The sequence below is a fragment of the Anopheles bellator genome, chromosome 1 (genome assembly GCF_943735745.2).
Source record: "Anopheles bellator chromosome 1, idAnoBellAS_SP24_06.2, whole genome shotgun sequence".
In the NCBI taxonomy this organism is placed as follows: domain Eukaryota; kingdom Metazoa; phylum Arthropoda; class Insecta; order Diptera; family Culicidae; genus Anopheles; species Anopheles bellator.
The window spans coordinates 5,826,582-5,847,466 of record NC_071285.1 but is presented as its reverse complement, the minus strand read 5'-3'; the positions used below and the strand labels follow the sequence as shown (position 1 = coordinate 5,847,466).

General features: G+C 49.4%; 1 protein-coding gene across 1 annotated transcript; it reads left to right on the top strand.

The window, feature by feature from the left end:
• The first annotated feature begins 3,425 nt into the window (after window positions 1-3,425).
• On the top strand, window positions 3,426-5,456 carry LOC131216408 (uncharacterized). The gene is made up of 5 exons (XM_058210892.1): window positions 3,426-3,502; window positions 3,566-4,418; window positions 4,484-4,750; window positions 4,833-4,961; window positions 5,056-5,456. The coding sequence occupies exons 1-2, from the start codon at window positions 3,476-3,478 to the stop codon at window positions 4,286-4,288; spliced, it is 750 nt and encodes a 249-aa protein (XP_058066875.1). The 5' UTR covers window positions 3,426-3,475; the 3' UTR covers window positions 4,289-4,418; window positions 4,484-4,750; window positions 4,833-4,961; window positions 5,056-5,456.
• Window positions 5,457-20,885: the final 15,429 nt, after the last annotated feature.

Genomic DNA, 20,885 nt, shown 5'->3' with positions numbered 1-20,885 from the left:
ATGATGGCGGCGGTGGGGTATAAAAAAGGCGATAAGAAAGTGAGGCCCCATCGGCAAACGTATCTTCGCTGATCTCCGGCTCCGGGCGGGGGGCATGTTTTCTTCGTGGTCAAGGTTCAAGGTATGGACCGAGTGGTAAAAGGAATTTCTGGTAACAGAATCCGACCGAATACGGTAACGGCTGTAAGGGCGGAAGTGGGATCCGATTCCCGACCACCTGGCCCATGCACAATGTTCCGGGTGGGCAGAACCGACGACTTGAAGGTGCACACAAAACTGTCGATAGGCCAACGGAAGTATTTGGAGTCTCGTCTATTTTTGTGGGGGTTCGATAAGAGATGTAGTTAAATTATCATTTTCAATTAAAAGTTTACGTTAAATTTATGCAAAATGCCGTTGCCCGCTCTCTTTTAAAAACTATTGCGCCTAAATGCAGACACAACTTTATACTCGTTCGGTGTCGAAGTGCAAAACGCCCAAAAGTATGCAATTTGATGAGCATCCTTTCTGGGCTTCGCTTTAATGCCAACATTGGAGCCCTAAAGAAAATCCTGAACGGCAGGGTGGTGAAAGCTGCGTAATAGTAAGAAATTTAATAGCTAAATAATGCAATCTATATTCCACGGCACCACAACGCAGCACTCGGCGCTTAGCCCCCACCGAGCCGCGTGACCGTGCTAGGCTTCCACTGTGTGCGGTGCTTAACTATCTGGTCCGCCGTACGCTGCGGACGCTTTATCTGCATAAAATGAGCCCCGAAAACCGTCAGCATTCCTCGGCCTCGGCTTTGCGCAACATTATGGTAACAACAATAAACTAAACCGGTAGCCAGTGGAGTAACAACAGAAACTTACCTCCACCAGAAATGGAAAATAATGCAAATTTCGCCCTTCCGATTCCCACGGACAACCGGAAACGGAAGGCCTGCGGGGAGGTAGACGGTTTTGGGCAAACTTTTTGGACCAATACCTTACCTCTTCGAGGAGGTGGTTCGCGGGTAAAATGTTCACCTCGGCCTCCCCCAAAAAACGCCTGGGTCCAGGGAGGCCACCCGAAGCATCTGCGTTTCTGCGGCATTGGCGGCTGCGGTGGTCAGCATTTTCCCTGGCCAGTGGGAAGTCGCAGTAAATTGAATTTGAAACTAGTTTCGGTCCCACACCCCGCGCACTTGTCAGTAGCTCGGTCCGATCCGACCGCACGGATGGAATGGTAATCCGTCTCGGAAATGTTGGAATCTCAATTTCGATCGCTTCAGAAGCGACAGTGGTGATCACCGTACGGAGCGTTGAAACTTCTGCGTCCGGCTCCGGGGCCGCGCAGAATGCGCAGGACAGAGCAACAGGACAGCACAGGGAGGCAACATTCCTCCCACTGGGTGCTCGTCCACAGACAGGGCCAATTTATTTCACACTCGACACTGGCCGGGTACCCAAGGGTCCCGGGACCCGTTTATCCACTGCTCGTTGGGCCAATAAACTGCAGGAAGCGTTTGAGAGTTTCACAAAAATGATCAAGCTTGATGCATTTTCACCCAGTGTATTTGTAGTCCAACGGAGGGCGACGATCGGAGGTCAGCCGTCGGAAGCCCCGCACGGGCGCCTCCGTCGCTCATAAATACAAATTGGCTCATTTAACATTTGAAATTCTTAGATTTCCATAATCCCTGGATATAAAATATAAATTAAATAAAACTAACCTCTCCGGACCGGACCGGACCGCGTGTCCGGCTGCGGCGCAACAGCCGGGAAAGTGGTGCGATTTTCCCACCGGTTCCGCGACGGTGGAACACCATTTACTGTGTGCGGGCAACTTTTCATCGTTTTTCTCCCCAATTTGTGCCCGGCCCGGGCCCACCGCAACAACAGTTTGTTTCGCAAAGCACCAATTGCACCGCACCAATTGGCCGTTAGGGGGGGCTTAGGTTTGGGTAACTGCTGCTCCTGCTCACCGGGAACGGACAACTTTTGCCCCCACCGGGACGGGGCTGGTCCGGCCAAACCTGGCGGTACAACGCGCTCAGCCATCGACACGTTACCACGTCTGTCTGTCTCTCTCTCTCTCTCTCTCGGGGAGTCGGATTGCCGACAAAGATCGTCACAGGGTTCAAAAGGTGAAGGGGAAATAATGATTTTCCGCGAAAAGTTCGACCGTCTGCCGGGCCGGGGGGATTGTGCATTTGGTTGGCTACAAACTGACTGCGATCGGGTCTACGGTCACGTAACAAAAAAAGTGGGCGAAACAAAAAGCATAATAATGTGCCACGAACCGTTTGCAACGGGCGGAACTGCTTGTGCCGACTTCCGAACGGCGGTCCGTGATCGTGAAAGGTGAAAGTTTTCCCGCCATCGCCGGTTGCCGCATCATCATTATGCGCGGCCGGTACAGTGGCCGGATGTGCAACGTGTGCAACAGACCACCCCATTACGCACCAGGGCACGTTAGGAAAAAGGATCGGGCCAGCGAGGATCGCGATGCCGGAGGCTGACCAAATTGAAATATCCACAGCCTCGGCTAATTGGACTTGGCTTGGTGGCTCAATCGAAGAAACTTTGACCATCGACAGCAACACTCGGGAACCCACGTCTATTGTTCCGATTCCGATACAATTGATTTGTAAGAGATTAACGAATGTAAGAGAATAATTAAAATAGTAACCATGCCATGTCTATGCATTTGAAACCGGATGGTTAAAAAGATGGCTCTACCTGCGGATTTGGACTTCCTAGATTTGTTGTTCATTCTTCATTACCTTGTTTTGGCAACAGGTAAATGAGTACAGGTGGAATAAAAATTAAATCAGTTATCAATCAATTGCTTGATAAGAGCATTCGTAAATGCAGATGCAGATTACTGAATTACTGATTAGCGTTATCTTCTCGTATTGGCGTAAATCTATAAAAAAAATAATTTATTTCAATGCAGACATTCTATTCGAAACTAAACAGTTGAAGATAACGGAAACTTGACTCGATTCACGCTCCGTTCAAATAGTCTGAGTTATTCATTGTTGACAATACTTAAGCTAGCTTATTCCGCCACAATGTTTAAGAAAACAAAATTATCTTTCAAGTAGGCATAAGAGATGGCAGACAAAGATAGAATATTGTTCAATGTTCATTAAATACTTACACTATCGCTAACGTGTTATTGTACTTACGATAAAGGAAATATTGCACCGAATTCTTCGAATATCGTTCTATGTGTTTGGAAAGCAATCAAAACCAGAAAGAGAAACGCGATCAATGTTGTGCCGGAAACGGCATAATTTCATCCAGTGGCCCACTGCTAGAGTTGGCCATAAGTTATGCTATAGCTACAGCTAAACAAGATAATCTGTTCGCGCATCTCTCACTTATAGGGTCGCTACATTTGACATGTGTCAATCGATTGTCAGTGGTTCTTCTGCCTTTCAAGAATTTCATTTCAATTGTGTGGTGCGAACTGGTGTTTTCTAGTTCATTTACGAGGAATCACCATGATGCTTTCGGATTTACCGGATGAAGTAAGCAATAGTTAAAAGTAACTGGAGTTTAGCAGTGCCACTAGCGTTTGTATTTCATTTAAGGTTTTATGCTGCTTATTCGACTGTCTCGATGTGGCCGACATGAGAAGAGCTGCTCTTGTCTGTCGACGGTGGTCTGAGCTGGTGTTTTCCGGTCGCCGCATGGATCGAGTGTTGCTGCGACCCAAGCCTGATGAATGCTCTGTTTTAATGAGAAGTGAACGAAACTATCGCCACATTTACTTAAAATTTATCGACTGCACTGCACCGGTTTTTGCCGAAGGAATGCCAGAAAAGATATTGCAAAAGTTCGGCTTATCGATTACTAGTTTGCGAATCGAGTCAGGTAGGAGAGCAACCAGAGCCATGCTTCGAAAATTACTGTTAGAAGTTCCGAATCTGCAAGAATTGAGCATCGACATGGACTTGCCGTATAGCGACACCGAAACAACTGAATCGTTTCCAGTTCTATCGAAATTGAAATATCTAAATCTACACCCTGTAGAAAATATGCCACTGTTCAGAGATACCCTTAATTTGCCTACCAACTCCCCACGCTTAGAACATCTGAACTTGAATAACGAAGGCGCAGCGTTTTCTAACGTTTTAGAGTATTTCAGCCCTCAGCTGAAAGTGGTAACAGTGTACAATGCAACCGAACAGTTGTTTCTACTGAACTTCCCTCAGCTCAGGGAGTTGAATTTGGCCGTCAATATAAGGACGACTCCTCTGTTAAGTTTAGATTTTTTTTCGAAGGCACTCCTCCATTCAAAAGCTCGCGATTAACGGCGAGATCCCGAGAGACTTGGTCCAAATCATCACGAACCATTGTCGCAATATTACGTATTTGGGGCTTCATACATCACACCTTCAACAAGGAGATTTCCAGTGCTTGCAACAGCTAACCAAGCTCAGCGTAAGTACATATTTTACACTGCAATGTTCCGACCCTGACTCATTCGATACGACTCGTTCTTGCAGCATCTTGAAATCTTCGGCAAAACGGGATATTCGGGCGGCGATTTTTTTTACGGATGTGGAGCGATTTCTTCACTCGAAAAGATCTCGATCGAGTACCTCCAAAACTTCGATCATTTGAATTTATTGACCCTCAAACAGGTTGCGCCACAACTGAAATGTTTGCGACTCTGCTCATCATCTCTCGACGACTATAAGGCGGTTAAGGCCTTCGATGTGATCTGCGAATGTTGTTCACACATCGATTCAATTATACTAGAAAATTGTAGTGTAAGGTTAAGCGAGAGCTGTATTACTGCATTTGCCGGCAAAAAGGTGGCCAATACAATTACTTTGAACTTACATTTTTCAGTTGAATCATGAATTGAAGTTGTTGGAAAAGCTTCCACTCCTACGGGACCTGCAATTATACGACACGTTTATTGGTCATCAAGTACACCTACCCAACGTTCGATTCTTGAAATTAGCATGCCGTAACGAGGTGAGTTGATCGGATACACGAATTGATGGCAGTAAGCTAACATTTTTTCTTATTTTCCGAATACCTGCATGACGGCAAACCATAACATCTTCAGCGAATGAATCTAACGATGCAATGCTGGAGTGTTTATCGTAGGCTTTTAGATGTACCGAAAGAGTTCCCTATGCTGGAAAGGCTAATCATCAAATGCTGTCCGACAAATGTGGAAATGGTTGCATCGCTCCAGGCCATGAATCCATCATGTAAAATCGACCTATATGAAACACCATGGCATGTGGAAAATTTTAAATTTTAAATTTCAATACTGATTCGTGTGCTAAATTTGAAAACAGGCTTTCCAGAAACCAAAAAAAAAATGTTTCGCTGTACTCTTTGGACAAAACACGAGTATCGTTCCTCAGCCTGTCGTCGGGCCTCGGTTTGTTCCAAGCCTGTATTCTGCTATTGTCCATCATTTATGTCTTTACAATCAGAACTAGTTTTTAGGAATCAAAAGCGCGGTTATTTGATAAAAAAGTATTTTTTATATGAAAAGAAACCTATTTTGTATACGTTCTTGTGTCGTACAATTCAACTATGTAACAAATTTGAAAATCCGCTGAAATAATCCGCTTGAAATTTTGCACAGCGTAGTGTTGTGACACCGGATTGTGAGTAGGAAAGTTTGCAAAGGAAAGTGGAAAGTTTGTAGGAAAGAAAAGTAGGAAAGTTTGAAAACCCGGTCAAAATCCGGACATAAAATTCAGCATAATTCGGGTTGTTTCCGAGCAAATCGAACCAAATTTTGCACGCGGAAGTTTTGACGAAAAGGAAATGTTCTGCAAACAGCAAAATGTGGGTAAATTTGAGCAAAACTCGGACTGTTTTCAAACTATTTAAGCCTAATTCAGCTGTTGCGAGTTTCGACATGTATACAACGGGAAGCGGGAAAGGAAGTCGATCGGATAAGTTACCGGGAAGCCCGATCGTCCGAAAGGGAGGAGCAACGGGAAGCCGATCGGATACGTCACCGGGAAACGGAGGAGTAACGGAAGGTGGGAAAGGGAATTGAACGAATACGTCACCGGGAAGTCCGATCGTCTGAAAAGTAGGAGTAACGGGAAATGAGAAGGGAAGCTGATCGGATACATCACCAGGATGGACGGAGAAAATGCCTGACCGCTCACCGTATAGGCAAAGATACAAGCATTCCTCGAACACTGAACAACTTCATGCTCCAGACAGCCAACCTGTGTCTGACAGGACATTCAAACTGTCTCCCAAGAACTTCATAAAAAACCCCTCGAACCGGTTGTAAGGTTCAATTTTCCAAATATCCGGCCGAGAAATAATTTCTTCCCGAAACACGACACACGTTGTTTTGGGGACTGTATTCGCGTCCCTTTTTGCCGGAACCCGCGTTTGCCTCGTCTGTTTGGAGCATAATTTGATTAGTTTCAAATTTTGGAACACAATTCGTACGGCAAATTGCACGATAACACCCACCCCCATCAAACCGGATGCAAATCATTCGCGTACACCGCGGAACGACAAACTTTAGAATTTCCTCCAGCTGCTCACAGGGCCGGGCGTAGACACCCCAGTGGCCACTGGTGAAACAAACGGCGTCACCAGCACGCGCGGATGAGAATTGGACGGAGAAAAACATCCGTCGACCGGCAATGTGTTTATCGATAAGATTATCGACTGACTGAAGAAGCCGACTGCTCGACTCCTTCGAAGCAATCTTCCGGCAAAGGGTTCCGTTTCGTTTCGGTGGCTGGAAGGAACTTTCAAACGCAATCATTCCCTATCAAGCGATGCCCAAAATGCTGTGCCCGATGCTTTTGGATTTTTCTTTCTTTCGCTTGACTTTTTATATTCCCTCGATTGATCCCTACCCCGGAGGTCCGTGGTTCGGGAGGAGTGGTGTGGGAAAACAAATTGGAAATCAATTTGGCTGCTGCGAGGGGCAGAATTGCAGCCGGAGTTGAGGGTTGATTGAAAATATTGTCAGCAAGTGACTCCGAGGGATGGGAAAATCAAGGGGTGTAATTTTCCTTTTCAACGCTCGTTTCGGCAAAAAAAAACCCGCCCGAGGGTTAGCGGGTTGTTGCTTCAATTGATGTGAAGGTGTTCCGCGCGTCGGTTCCCCCCTGCGGGGAGGCAAGGATTCGGCTGCAGTTAATAACCGCATTTTTTACCACTTTCCTTGCGGGCTAACTTCAAGCGGAGCGGAACATCGGTTGTGATTTATGAGAGTAGCCCACGGGGGTTGGAGATGGAACTGGGGCCAATAACAGAATTCAATAAGATTGTAAAACTGGCAGAACTTCAAATTTAAAAAGCGCAAAAACGCCCGATACCCGCCAAGAACCAAGATGTTTAACAGCGCGCGAGCGGATCCGGATGATCGATGACGGGTAATACGTTTTGTCGATAAATGTTCGCCCAATCATTGCAGGATTAATGATCGTTCGCGTGCCTCGGGCGGATAATGAAGTCAGGGTGAAGAACAGAAAGAATATAAACTTCCACGAAAGACAGGACATCCATCATCGGGTGTAATGAGTGTTAGGAAGCGTCACAGGACTTGCGTACGGCCACTGGCCACTTGGCGGTTGTGGGTTTCGCGCCTAATTAACCAACAATCTGTAGCCATTTTGCTGCGGCCCAGGCTCCACTTCAACCTGTTTTATTAATATGTTTTGATTTGTGTTGTGATTAAAACCCTCAACAAATTATTATGAACCAAAAACGGAGCTTCGTAATTTATCGCATTCCTTCCGCGGTTCGTTTATCGAACCGATCGGCGTTCGATAGAGCCGCCGAACACAACCAGTACCGAACTGCATCCTTTGCAGCCAGGCACGCAGATGTCGTAAATCTTCGACCCCAGGCAAAAATTGCAATCGCTTCGCTCGCGGAGCGGCGGAGCGAGTTTTGCATACCAATCTTGTGCTCAGCTTTTCCGGGCCAAGACTTCCCTCAATTACGACCGGCCTCGGCCGGGCCGGCCAGCAGCACCGTTGGAGGCGCACATAAATTTGCGTGTTTTGTAATTAAAACTTACCGCAGTCACGTGGAGGCGTGCGCGCGCGGACGAAAGACGAAAGTCCCTGCCAGGGTCGCAAGGGAACGCCAAACCCATTAACGCGCAACGCACAACGCCGCTGGTTATTAATTCCGTTAACGTACTGCGGCTACGCCTCCGGCGGCGGAGGGGGGCGCCAACTTTATCGATGGCAAGGTCCACCGAGGATGCCATTTTGCGATGCGAGATTGCAATTGGAGTGCGCGGTACCTTCAGCGGAAACTGCAACTGCAAGTGCCAAACGCTACGGCAATAATAAACACTCCGGCAACATTCCATTTCCCGATTCGACGAGTGGAGTGGAATCGAGCGCCTTTTACGATTATTTCCCGCCGGGCACGAAATGGTTCCATTTTCGCGCGACGCAGACGCCGACCGAGCGGATGGTACTAAACGGCGAAGGCGAGGTCTTACGGTTTTTTTTTCCCCTTAAACACCATATTCTGATTCAAACCCTTGAGAAGCTGAGGAATGATACGAGGCCGTTTAGCAAGCGATCAGATATGTTGGCACGTACAAGAACCTACCCTGTTGAAGAAACTGAAATAGAATTTGAAAATATTACTTTCAAAACGTCTACCGACGTTTGCTGTAAAGCCTTAATATGGCGTTCCGTGTGTCCCTGTTTCGGTTCACCGTCGTAGGGAAGCTCCCTGGCTATCATCACGCCGCAATCTGAATGCTCGGCATGCACTCCTAAAAGCGGAAGTGTTTGTCACCCAGCCACGCGAATGCAACCCGCGGACAGAATTTATATGTGGCGTGCCGTGGCGTTCGGTGCCAGATAAATTTTCTAATAAATAGAAGTGGCCGGGCTACGACCAAGGAACCGAAGTCGAAGTGTGTCGTCGCGGTCGTGCTATTACACTGGCACGAGCGCCCGGCCACGGAGCGTAAACATGTGAAAATTATGTGCTTTCGAGAAGAATTTCCCGGGACCGGAATGGCGGAACGTGCCCTGCCCGCGTTGGACCCATTACCCATTAGGTGCGCTTGAACCACCCGCCGCAGTGGCAGGGTCGGTTTCAAATTGTCTTCTCCGTGAACCCGCCGACGCCGATTCTACCGAAGTTTAAATTGTTTCCGTCGAACACCGGAACGCTTGGAACCGATTAGGGTCCAAGTAGTACAATTTGAGCAGAAAACTGTACCAACTTGAACCGTCCATTACACTGTCCCCAGCGCGATAATAATTCGTCTCCGCATGACCTAGACAGGGAACCAACCTCAACCTGACGCCGGCGTTTGGTCCTTTTTTGGCGGTATTTCGTGAGGTGCCTTCGGCCGGGGGCCGGTAATTTGTTTACCGGATGATCGGACCCACCAGGAATGGCCGGGACCACCCAACCGACGCCACATGATTAACTGCTACCGCAATGACTTACGAAATCGAAGCCAGCCGACCGACTACACACAGAGGCCAGGCTCGTCTACCGAACGGTGCCCACGTGCGAACCGTGTTGGAAGTGTTGCGCAAACCATTTTTCAAACTCGTCCCTTGGCGTGAGACCGACCCTTTACGCGGTGAAGCGTTTGGGATTCCACTACGGAATTGTGCCAATAAAGGGTGAGAAGTTGGAACTTATTGTACTCCTAGGACGAAATAGAATTCTCACGATGGGCAAGGCAACTAATTTAACCCGAAAGCGTGACCTCAATAATTAGCTCTCTGTCTCGTGTGTTACGACAACATGCAACATGGTTCCGCAACAATCAGCTGTAACTTGTCAAGCCACAAAAAAATGGGATGCCCCCCCCCCCCCACGGGCGGAAAAGGCATTAAACGTTCTGTAGCAGCGCACTCTGTATGACCTCCGGCGATGGTTCCGGCAAACCGAAGCGAACCGGACCATAAACTGTTCCAGGCTGGTGCGCTCGGTTTCGGGCGCACCAGTTTGGGTTTGGGAAAACAAAACTGTACTGGGTTGTTCAATAAGTTTAGCGGTTCGATAAGAAAAATACCATTTTTTTAGTCAGTATAGTCTACTTGAACACCGATAAACTTTCGGGTCTGGAAACAGATGGAAGTCTCTAGGGGCCATGATGTGCACCAACATAAAAAAGGCTCGTAGCAGCTCCCTCTGTTATTGAACCGCAAGACTTATGGAACAGCCTGGTAGATGTGCCCGGCACTGGCCCGAATTTGCGTGTGGGCTGCGAAAAGTCGTAAAGCTGCCACGTCGATGCACTTAGGGCCCGCCTAGTGGCGCTGCACAATCTTCACGGCACACGGCGCTTGGGAAGTGAGATGTTGCCGAACAGATGTTCTAAACTCAGGTCCCGGCCCCGCCGAAATGAGGCTTAGAAGGGGAACCAATAAAAAGTTGCTCCTGTGCGCTTTCGCCGGAACCGTGATCTGATCGGTGGTACCGGTTTTTATCCGTTTTGCAATAAAAAAAAAAAACGCCACAAGCCTGTAAAGTTCCCCATTCTCGGTGGTTCACGCTCCAAATTGGCGCTGGCGCGTCCTAATTTAACTACACCGGAACCGGACTGTTATTTTATTTACCAAACAAAAAAACGGACGGCATCCCCAGGACCCGCTGTGCTCTGGTGACCGGACCATAACATCTTCCGGTTCGGTTTTTTGCTATGCTGCCGCCTAAACAAAGACACGACGACCTCGGTCTGGTGAATAATGTAGCACGAAGCAACAGCATTAAATATTCATATACAAATTGAATGCTCAACACCAGCGACCGGCGAAGGACATCGTCACCACGGTGTGGCCAGATGGCCATCGGCAGAGCCAGAGAGGATGCGCCGGATAATGCACATGCACTTACACGGTGCACATCCACTTAGCACTTCAATCAACCGTGGGACAGGCCACCAGCAACACAGCACAGCACGGTTCATCCATCCAATCAGTGCGGGGAAGTGGAAGCCAAGTGAAGTACCGGGCGCCATGCATTTTCGGGACTTGAGGCTGCTGCCGATGAGGCCAATGACGGCCATCATCCGGTAATGGAGTTGCACGTAAGGCGAAGGGCCACTCCTCGGGACGGGCGAGCGGCTTTCTTGACTACGTCCGGTTCTGTTGCTTCTTTCAATTACCGGGGGCAAACTCCCTGGTTCGGGCGCTGGCGTTGATGAATGCGCTACTTATCATAACATTTTTCACGGACCACCCTGCCTTCCGTTGAAGCAGTTTCGGAATGGTTAATGGTGGCCATCGATTATGCTTAAAGCGTGGCAAGAGGCGCAGCAACGGCGAGCAGACACGGTTTTAATCAATTTCAAATAACTAAAATCAAGCCAGCCCGGAACCGCATTCGGAATCAGCGCAATATTCATGAGCGCCGGTAGGAATGTAATGCCCTGCCCAACGTCTTGACTTGCTCTGCATTCGCTTGACGCATCTGACCATCGCTTGCCGGACGTGGGCGGATCGACAAACAAGGCTTATAATTACTATTCTACTTCCCGTCCCCGGAACCGGAACGGAACGGCCCATCCTGGTAACGGAGGCAAACGCGGAGGCTGCACTCCACCTCGATTAGTGCGGAAAATCGTACGCATTTCACGTGGACTCATCATCCCCAGGCCAACGCTAGTGCGGCCGTCAACATCGAGCACCTTAATGGGTTCGAAGAAGATGCCAAGGTACGCATCCGACTCACTCGCCCCGGGAACGTCGGTTGCCGGAAGTGCTCCTAGGGCCGGATGATGGAACCGTGACGATGGTGAAACAAACACTCCGGTTTGTGGTTGAAACACGAGATGCAAATTGGCCGCTGGCCCCATTTTCGGTACATTCGAAGCCTTCCGACAACCGACTTTTGCGATACATTACAACGAAGGCGAAGAGAGGTGAAGAAAGTTAACGACAGAACGTCGGAAGAATTGACACGTGCGAGTGTTAACATACTTTTGGATGATAAAATATTTAACGAATCGAACCACTATATTCTAAATCGGGCCCTTAGATTGCGACCGTGACAGAGTTGCGCAAGGAACCGTTACCCCGGCAGCTAATCAACCTCGCTCGAAACCCAGTTCCCGGTTCGGGAACTTAGACATGAAAACAAATAAACAATTTAACGATAGGAGCCGGTGCCATCACGGGCCACCCAAAAGGGCGCGGGCCGTGTCCAAAACTTTGCTGATAAAGGTCCCTACCTATATCTGATGGTTCAATTAATAGCGCCTGCGTCTGGCCGGTGAAACTTCCGGATCCGGTCATTGGGCCGCTCTCGCTTCCGGTTCGCACAAAACCGACGACCGGCAGCCGACACTTAAGATTCCACGTTTGCTGTCGGCACCAAGCACCAAACTTTCTACACGCCCGGTGAGCTGGGAGGCGAGAGCTTTAAGGATTCAACCTGCGCGTCCTGGGGCGCACCCTAGCCACTTCCGTACCGAGTAGCAACTCGCCCGGGCACGGAGACTGGGCCCGGGAAGAAAAACAAACACATTAAACTTTCGTCCGCCCGAACCGGAAATCCCATATCCAAACTTTGGACTTTCGGACGGAACTAGCGTCACGCGCATTGCCCCATGCTGCCGGGCAGGGCCGGACTGCCACCAGTATCGACCACGTCGTCGTCGTCGTCGTCGTCGTCGTCTTCGTTGGCATTTGGACAGCCCAGCATCAATTACATATTTATGAAGCAGCCGATAATCTTTTAATTAAATTCCATTAAGGCACCCTTCATCCGTCGTCCGCCGGAGGGCTGGGGTTCCTGGCGTAGAAGGGCAGCATGATAAATGATTATGCTACCGTTAAGTGGTGGTGGTGCTGGCTTCCGATTCCGTCCGTTGGGTCGGGCGTAGAGAAAAAAAGAAAAGCAATGCCCCGTAACTATGAGAATAACTTGATACATTGCCATCGAATGGAGCAGAGATCGTTTGGCGCTTGTTTGCCAATAGTCCATCCCAATGCCTCTGTATCACGTGGGTCAATAAGTGGTGAGCCAACGGCAGTATACGATTTCATCAAGTATTTGGATTCTGAAGGTGGGGCGCAAAATATCGATTGATGAATCCAAGTGTCGACCAAGTTTTCAGCTTCAATTTCGCCGAAGAACCAATCAGGCAACATTTCTCGGTAGCGTACGCCATCGACGGTTCCGGCGGCTCCTTGTTAATTTTCGAATGGTCGTCGAATGGTTGAAAAATGGTCGTCAGACCAAAATCCTACCCAAACTAAAGTAACTAGTTTTGGATGCATTGACTTCTCTGGCATGTTTAAGTTGCAGACGCACCACCTTGGAAATAAATTTTAAATATTTCTAAATTTTCTGCAAGCATCAGTTTGTCAAATTGTGCCAAAAATCATGCGAAAATAAATAAAGCTCCATGCATTTGTCCCGTAAAACGAGCCAACCGATCGAAAGTCTAGTAAGTGAATGGGGCTCATAATCATGAATCAGACCCTTTGAAAAGCGAATGGATTACGTCTGAACCTCCGAACAGACAGCAGGCTAATGGTCGAGCTTCAGCAAAAGGCCTATCAACGCTAAGATCGCTTAGATTCCCAAATCGATTAACGTCCCTCGGAAAGGTAACGAAAGCGCTCCTGTTCCACGTAACCGGCTCGTGAAATATCGCTCCGCGGCATGCGATTACATGGAACCGTGGCCCTTCGGTGGTCCGATTTCGTACTCCGCATTGAAACCAATTAGCGAGCCCAACCCGAGTGACACATTGCCCGATGCTTATCGCTCACCGGCCCATCAATAGTCCCGGACCCGGGACCCGGATTCTTCGTCCAGCTGTTTCGCAACTACGTGATACCTTTCCGGCGAGGAAACCCTCGAATACATCGTTGAAGCAGAAGATCAATCGTAAATTAGTCGCACTTTTCGGGACGACCCGCGAGACTCCGGGGTTTTTCCGCGGCACGTCGTCGGAAGGATTAAAACAACATGCAGCAATCGTTTGCTATCATCTTCATCGTGGCACACAGGCGACCGGCGCGGACCCCGCGCTAGGATAATTTATCGACACGGACACGGAGCTTTTGGGGGTTTCCGGTGCTAATTTTTCAACCTGAAGCCGGAGCCGGGTACAAGGAAAGTCACTCTTTCTTAACCCATCGTCCTTGGGACCGAGACGAAAAAGCGTCCACCGTTCGATGGTTGGATTAAGCTAAATTCGATGGGACCCTCGGCATGTGTCGCCGCTTCGTGACTGTTCGGCCGGTAGACGGTCCTGAAGAGCATTGTAATGTTACCGAAATTAATGGACCCATAAATCGACCGATTTATCTAATCATCCTCCGAGCATTCGTAATTTACCAGGCTCATTCGCGGTAGTAATACTAAAATATTGTAAGAACACTCAGCTGGGCTGTTTGAAAATGAAGCTTATTTTTATGTTTGCCCAACATTCCCGTAACTTAATTTGATTTCAAAAGAATAATAATTAAACACTTTTGCTGTGTAATGGTGAAATGTGTGACCGATAACATTAATCAGCTCCCTGCCAGAGCATCCGAATCCGAGGGTGGCACTCGGTACACGTGGTAATCGCGACAGTGTCATTTTTCATTACAATGTTCCGCATTTTTCATTCTCCATTAAAACGATGGCATCCCTGAATGGCATCGCAGAGCAGAAAAAGTACACTACGCAGCGCTACACAAATTCAAGCAAATCATATCGGGAGCCCACTTAATGGGTGGCCACTCTTGCGCGTGCGGCAAATGGCGTTGGTCGTCCCAAAAACCCACAGCGCCAGCGGAAATGATGTTTCCTTTTTTCTCTGGTCTCATAACACGGAACGCTGGCCGGACGACTGGCCGATGCTCGAGCAAAACGGTGTCCATTAGTGTAAAACGCAACCATTGCAGTTCTTCGCAACCGCCTCAGCGTTGGTACGCAAATGGTCGGCAGGGTGGGCACGGAAAAAACGACCGAGAACGTAATAAAATGGTGTATTGCGAGCGAAATAGTTGTTAGTAATTAGAACACCGGCCCTCGTCAGTGTAGTCTTCGGCCAGTGTGGGTTTTAGCATATCGTGTCGACGCCGACGCAGAAGGATAATAAATTATTCCGTTCGGCCCACCAGGCGCCTCCATTCGTGGGGCCATTATTGGGGGGACACCGTAAAGTGTGCGATTAGATAGCAAAAGTTTAACTTTGTACCTGGTTTCGGTGGTTTTTTTGCCATGAGGTCATTATAAAGAAGACAGCCAAATGAAACTCTCGATTTTAGGCATATAAAAATATGTTTGAATAACGAAAGAGACTCTCAGGTTCATTGCCAATAGTTCAGATGGTCGTGATCGAAACTCTTTAAAGCAATGCCAATGATTCCAAGAAGAACCCCCAACGGCCCCAACAACGTTTGGTTGGGTTCTAAATGGCTGTGGCTCGAACACGCTCCCATCACGCGCTCATTTCCCGTGCCAGGTCCCCGGCTTTTCTCGTTAGTGAAAATGAGAAATTACTCCCGCACGGCCCCCAAGCGACAGCAGCGGCCATTGAGTAGCGCTCGTCCGTGAGTGAAAAAAAACAGGACCTCTTCAGGTGTCGCGTCGCGCGTCGGAAGCATTTAAGGTGTGCAAGGCACGGTGCAGAAAACGAAAAAAAAACCGTAACAAACGAGAATATAACGAGAGTCAGCGGTCTAGAAACGGTCAGGCAGGTTCGGTGGCCTGTGGTAAGCACATCGTAAATATCTTGACACCTTCCGACCCAGCGCACGGACCACGGACTACGGTCCACCGGACCGCAACAGGAGTGGATTGGCTCATCCTGGATCCCTCCGCATGGGAACGGAACCATAATTTATCGTGCCCGAGGCTGGGCACTGGGGTTCTCGCGTACCGGACACTGATATTGCCACCTTGCCATGATAAATATCCTCGCTGCCCAGATCATGAACCCAGTTAACTTGACATGCTGACGGTGGGGAGTGCAAGCTTCCTTTTTTTCTTGTCGGCTTGCCTTAGGAAAGGGCGACGAAAGCACTTAATTAGGACCGTTTGGGGGGGTTGGTGGTTGCCACATCAAATCAGAGAGCCCGACACTCATTATGAGAGATGTCCTTCACGCAGTGCTTCAAGCAAGCACCGGGCTCAAGTGCCGGGCATGGATGAAGTACAGCGCTCCGCGACCGCCAGAGGTGTGTCAGCTAGCCAACTAGCCCGTCTCTCAGGACAATATGGCTCATCATGTGCCCGGTAGTTTCTCATCTGCGGTCGTCACTCAACGTCGAGTGTCGGCGCGTTAAATGGCGGTCCTTTACTTCACAAAGTACCAGGCGCCTCCATCCGAGTTATTTTCCTAATTATGTTTTTCAATGACGCTTCACTGTAATGGACACTTTCGCACTAACACTAACGACTACAAATCGTCCTCTTTTAATGCTAGAACTAAAACTGGCGCCGACTGAAACCGATCCACGTGTTCCGCAACTCGAGCCGCATGTATCTACTTAACACCGAACGATCGGAAAAGCCTCACAAAGTTCCAGACCGCCGAACGCAAAGTTGCGTTGAAAGCGGATTATTAATGTTTCGGACTGGACAATCTCAGGTTTGCCAGGGTTTTTTTGTCCTGCTGACCCCACCGCCCGGAACGAATCTATGCGCCAGCAAAACGATGGTGTCCCAAAAATACGGCCCCCAGCAAATTAAATCCAATTTATAATGATTCCCCGGGGGCGTATTAAAATAAATAAGTAAAACCTGCTCCGACCGAAGCTGGGGCGACGACCGGAAGTGGCGGAAAACTTGCGCTCCATACGCACCCGAGCGAACTTCAGGCCGGGCCCCCTGGTTCGGGGCGGGTATTGAAGCAATTTAGCATTTTTTTTCTTTCCCAGTTCCGTTTCCTGGCGCCGTAGCCTTCAGGCAATGGCGCGTAACGCAGGTGCCTTCGCGCACCGTAAGTGCCGTATGAAGAAAGTTCTGAATCGTTTCACGCGTTGCGAAAGTTTTTCGGCCCGCGAAAAACCTGGGAACAATCTTACGGCATTTCCATTTCGAAATGTGTACGGGCGGGAAACACAAAAAAACAAACGGTTTTGCGAGGAAACTTGTCAACAAACGGGGGCGCGAAGCCGGAAAAACCTGCGGCCAACGATTTTTGGTGTGGCCCCGGGACCTTCAACATTCCGCGTGGTAATCCCGTCGACTCCATTTCGGCGCCAGAGGGAGAGAGAGCGAAACGGAGGGAAGCCAAAGTGATTTATGAAAATATGGCAACTTCATTGTCACGCGTCGGTTCCGTGCCCGGGCGCTGCACCCGGGCTGGACCATTTGCACCGTGCGCGGGGCTTGGGAAATGTTTTTCACATTTCTCATGCATTTCTGACAGCGCTCGCGAGTCGAGGACCGTTAACGGTGCAGCAGCAGAACTCATTTTCGGTGCCCTAGCCGGCCGAAGAAAGACATCTTCCCCAGAGAGCTCCCAGCACACGGTGTCGGACTTGACACTGAACGAAGGCTTTCCGTGCTGCCTCTGAACGGCTTTGCGAATGAATCTCTGGAGACAAATTCTCGACACACCAGTGGGTTGGGCCTTAACCCCTAACTTGGCCACGTCGGTCCTTGCGAACGGCCAGTAGACAGCAGCTGCTGACGTACACGGCAGCTAAGTGAATGACGCCTGCAGTGAAAGTTTATGGTTGTCTCAATTATGTTGGGGCTATGTTGAGGTTTTGCCGTTTTTTTCGACAACGAATCCAACATTTCAACAACTTGTTGTTTGGGGAAGCTGAACTCGATTCCATTCCGTGCTGTGCTGGCGGCCACCGGGGGCAACCTTTTCATTATTGGATTAAAGAAGTTTGCTGATTTCTGTCAGCTTTGGGTAGTAAAACAAATCCCCCTCTTTTTTGGAGCTTTTCTTTCCACATAAACGAGTCAGGTTAAGTTCGGGATCGAATCGGTCGATCGATCGGTCGGAAGGCGGCCAAACCTTAAACATCAAAGTTGTCGGCACAACTTCGGCAGCCCGCTGTTAAACAAACACTTCAGCGGCCTGGCCACTCAAACATGCTCGGCTCGCAGACGAAAGGATATCCGAGCCCAACCGCCAACCGGTATCCATCCGCAAATTCCAAGACCTGTCAGTCCGGCGCCTTTAGGGGATTCCTTCCGAAAAGCAAGTGCCTAATGCGATTCCTTTATTCAAATCCTTTTAGGAGCATCCGCGTCGTCCGGGCTATCGATGATATTCTTTGCCGTCTGCTAGCGTCGCCCCGACCCGTGCACCTGACCACCGGGAGTTCTTACTAAGCGGGGCCGGGTTTTCTTATTTTATCTCGTTCCGACGCGCTTTAAGAAAAAGTCTCAATTCAAAGGAAAGCCCACTCGTTAATCCGTGGGCGCTGCACCGACAGTAATGAAAGCACCCAGCAGCACTCTAGCGCTCGGTAAGGCGGAAAGGCGCTGTCGCTGAAAGCGATACCCCGCAATCGTCGGTCGGTCGGTCGGTCGCTTCCGTCTTGAGACGGTCTCTGAAGTTCTGCTTCACCAACACTCCGGTTCCACCACGGCTCGGTGAAGCGGTCCACCCATTATGCAAATGATAGATGAGACCCTCGCCGTCGCCGAAGTGAAGGTGGAGATCGAGAAAAAGGTGCGCAGATCCCGGACCGACCGACCGGCGAAGCCGATCGACTTGAATGTTTGCCTAATAGCATCATTATCCATTCGTTCTCCCAGGAGGAGCGGCCCATCCCAGGCACGGAGCGCCCCGGTCAGGTGAATGGAGCGAGTCACTTCCTGCATTTATTTTCCACCGCCACCGACCACCATTCACCGACCATGGTCATGGTGATGGGCCAAACAAAGAGGCGAGCTTTCAGTCCAGCAAGTCCCAAAAGGGCGGTCGGCGTGGCACAACTCTCCGTGGCGTGGCACGATTCCATTAAATTAGCCTGAAAATCTATGCAAATTCAATCATCACCCCACCTGGGCCAATCCCCAGCCAATCGGGAAGACTGTGGGATCTCGAATACGCGCTCCGAAGCCATTCTCCCCTTCACGTGCGGTGCTGTTTTTCGGTCGGGTCGGAGTCGATAATGGAGCATCGCTTCAGCTTCCGGTTGCGAACGGTTCCATTCACAAAATGAGGTGTAAATAGACAGACCCGCGGACCACAAGCGATCTTTGACGGTGCTTGAGGCAGACAGCGTTGGAACGTGACGGGAAAGGAAAAAGAGCCGTCAAGAGCTTGAAGCTGTGCTCCAGGCTCCGGTGTTGCTTACCCATTAGTAAGCCCACGCCCCCCGAACAAGGACATCCGCGCACGGGACATGTATGTAAAAAGGTGCCCGATAACAAGTCGATGGGAATGTTACGAACCTTTGGGGCGATCGACAAACTTTTGCAAAATGCAGAGCAGAAGATCCTCCCAGTGAATTTATGTTGTGTATTGGAAATTACTTCTGAATTGGAAATAACAAAATAATAAAAACATAATTAAATAAATTTGATGAGCACTAGAACGAGAGTACTAAGAAGAAGAAGTTTGACGCTGGACCGCCACCGATAGCGTGGTGGCCGAAGGCAACGACAACATAAATCATGCAAATTCGTCATCAGCACAAACTTCCCGAGAACCGGCGAGGCCATCCTGGGGCCGAGGTCGAGGAGCGAAACAAACAAACAACAGCTTCGGTGGCTTTCCCTAATTATGCGCTTCTTCCTCCCGAACTCCGGCCAGGTGGTGCCCCCTTTCGGGCCAGAAATTGCGCAACAAGCGTTATCCTTGCCCAATCAGGCCATCCCTACGTTTGCCGCGAGTGACATCGCTAATGAAGGAAACGTTCCTTGCCTTCTGCCAGCTTGGCACGTAAAAGGAATCGTTTCGGGCCAACCGACAACTTTTTCCCGCAGAACCCTTACGCAGACGACCCCCCGGGGGCATAAAAGGCCCGTGTTGTTTCTATTGATTTCTGTCCCGTCCCGAGCTGTGTCCATAACTGGGCGATATGATAAAAAGGTGCCACACCGGCACAAATTAAGTTATCCGCTCCGGGAGAATCCGTGCTCCGAGGGTTCAATAATTCATCCGAACCCGACCGTAAGGACACAAGCTGGATAACCCTTCGAAACGGGCCGCCCAGCTCTTTGGAAGCATTTGCATTAAAAGTGTGGCAAAAAAACCCGGAACAACTTTCACGCCACCAGAACCAGAACCATTCAATCTACCCGGCCATCCACAGGCCATCACCGGCCATCGACAAACGTTGATTGATTGACCCTACGGAAGGAGTGGCACGAAGCTCGGTGGTGGTGGCCAATCGATGAATATTTATTAGAGGTGCCGGCCCAGGTGAGAGATGCTCAGATGCTTTCCAACACCTAGTTCCGTTACGGTCGGCTCATCGGCGGTGCTGTGCTATGGAACTCTGTTCAAGGACTCTAAAAATAACGGATAACTAGGCGCTAAAAATAACGGACACGAGCAAAACGAGTTATCAATTGAAGCGCCAGAATCCGGATTTTATCCGTCCAGGAATGCATCCTACAGTTCACTTGGAGTTCCGGGAGTTTAGGGACTCAATCAACTTCGCCACCATATTCGTCAGTGCGCTTCATCAACCTTCGGAAGTTGGTCGTGGAACTCGGCACCTATGACGCATACTGACAGTGGTAGGTGAAGTTGCCGAAGCAAAGTTAGTGGGCAATCTGTGACCCACACGCGATGATGGGAGCGCCATGAAAACTAATAACACACATAAATCATCTTTTCGCTCTCTTCCAGGTCGGTTCCGGCGGGATGCGTTCTACTTCTGGGATACTTCTTCGCGGACGAAGTTAAAGAAGGAGCCTGAAGACGACCAAAAGCATCGGTTACATTCACGTGAACGGAACCTCCTGGTTTGTTGGACGGAGTGCTGACCTCCGTAAGGTTGACGACGTTCAGCAATCTGTTCATCGGTGATC